This window comes from Uranotaenia lowii, chromosome 1, assembly GCF_029784155.1.
Source record: "Uranotaenia lowii strain MFRU-FL chromosome 1, ASM2978415v1, whole genome shotgun sequence".
Classification (NCBI taxonomy): Eukaryota; Metazoa; Arthropoda; class Insecta; order Diptera; family Culicidae; genus Uranotaenia; species Uranotaenia lowii.
In genome coordinates, this window is record NC_073691.1 from 123306296 (window position 1) to 123308408 (window position 2113).

Below are 2113 nucleotides of genomic sequence, written 5' to 3' on the forward strand. Positions count from 1 at the left end.
CGATTGGTTTCTACTAATTTCAGTCAAGTGGTAGTTGTTCTATGGGCTAATGTTTAAGTCAAGATAGGTCTGGTTGTTGCTCAATGAAGCAAGTTGAAACTAATCCAAACCGATCCAGCTTGGCAGAAGGATTGTTTCGATCTGGTAGAAATCGGTAGAAGTCAATTGGAAATAGACAAGTGATCAACTATCAATCAATTTCGACTTGTTTCGACCCGTTTCGACCGGACTTCATTGAACAGACTTCATTGTTACCTGCTTTTCCAGGCCAGGCTTGAGAAAATTTATCGTCATGAGGCGTGAAGCTGTGACTGTGAAGCCTCTTGGTTAATGAGCTTTGAACCTACACAGTAAACGAAAATTACCGAGTTCGGTAATTTTTTTTACCGAAATCCTAACATGTGTAAATCGTTAAACTGTTCGGTAATTTTTTCGGTAAAAAATAAACGAACATCGGCAAATGAAGAATCGATTTACCGATGTTCGTTTAATTTTTACCGAAAAAATTACCGAACAGTTAAACGATTTACACATGTTAGGATTTCGGTAAAAAAATTACCGAACTCGGTAATTTTCGTTTACTGTGTATCGATTTTGTTTGAATTTTGATAAAGGCTGCTTCCGACAAAGAAAAATTATGTGCTAGATTGTCGGTCGGAAGTCTGTGCTCCGCTGCAAAATTCTCCTAGCCACAAATTTTAACCGATTTTTATGATAACTATAAGATGTAGACTGATTCTAGTTTCTCGCTATTTTAAATCTTTAATGCGTGGACATTGGATTTGAAATTTGGAACTTAGAAATCAGTTTCAGGTTTCAAGTGGTCGTTATATCATTTACCAAGTTGATTTCCATGCCACATTGCCTTTGCTGTCCACAAACATTAAGCGTGAGTTTTGTGGAGGGATGACGTACAGCCGGGCTCCTTAAAACAAATTATCACAATTTCTGCACTGCCCTTTCCTCTACCGACAAAACGGACCTGGCCGGCGTTGTTATTGGTTTTAATTCATAGAAGAATATAAAACTATATAGTAGACTGAGTCAATTTGGAGTCATTTTTGAATATCCCTGGGATCTAAAAAGCTTCGCCATGAATTTTTGCATTATTTTTATGTTTACATGAGTATATTTAATGAGTTTACATGAGTATATTTCAACTTTTAGGTTTGTATGGGAAAGTTGAATATTTTGTACTGAAAAATCAGCATCAGTTTTGATTCTTTTGTGGAACCTAGCCTGCTCATGGTTTTCGTTCTAATTTATAAATTCTCCAAAGGAAATTTACAGCTGAACAACTTTGTTCAAGACAGTAACTTCGTATGTCATTAGGCAAAAAAGTTATTAGCTTTTTAACAGGGGTATGTCTTTTCGCATTTTTAAACAATATTTTTTTCAATAAAGTTGTTCAGCGGGAAATTTCCTTTAAATAATTTATAAATTGGCACAAAAGCCATGAGCAGGCTAGATGCCACAGAAGAAACATTACTGAAGATGATATTTCAGTACCAAATATTCAATTTTCTCATACAAACCTAAAAGTTTAAATATGCTCATTTTAACGTTATTTTTAAATTCTGCAAAAAAACATTGAGAAGTTTTGAACCAAAACGAAGCTTTTTACATCCCAGGGTTTAAGAAATTTAAAAATGACCCCAAATCGACTCAATCGACCATTATACAACTAACTAGGAATGGCCGTAAATAGACTGTAGTTGAAGGCAAGCTAAAGATTGTTGTCAATGATTGATTTTTCTCAAAGCTGATTAATCTTGAAACGAACAAACGCCAAATCATTAAAACCAGAGGTTATAGACAAAATCCAGGATGCCAGGATCTTCTAAAACAGTTTTAAAACCAGGGATACCAAAAATGCTATTCCCTTGTTTCTGTTCGTACACTCGTCATGCAATCTGGACTATCAGCGACGCCACTGCTTATTTTCTCTCACGATTTTCCATAAACTGCAATCACACGAACTTGTTAACGAGTGCTGTTAGTTGAGTTATACATACACTTTTTGCCAGTTTTATCCGAGTAAAAATGTATCATGATAGCAAGGCATAAAGTCGACGGGAAAATCGCTTTTCAGACTTTTAAAGGAAAAAATACA

The 2113-nt window shown here is 35.3% G+C and overlaps 1 protein-coding gene across 1 annotated transcript in view; it reads left to right on the forward strand.

The window, feature by feature from the left end:
- The first annotated feature begins 906 nt into the window (after positions 1-906).
- LOC129737884 (protein Skeletor, isoforms B/C) overlaps positions 907-2113 on the forward strand; it is a 6487-nt gene continuing 5280 nt past the window's right edge. The window contains exon 1 of the mRNA XM_055729048.1: positions 907-911. Coding sequence (XP_055585023.1) covers positions 907-911 — 5 coding nt within the window. The remainder of the gene's footprint in view (positions 912-2113) is intronic.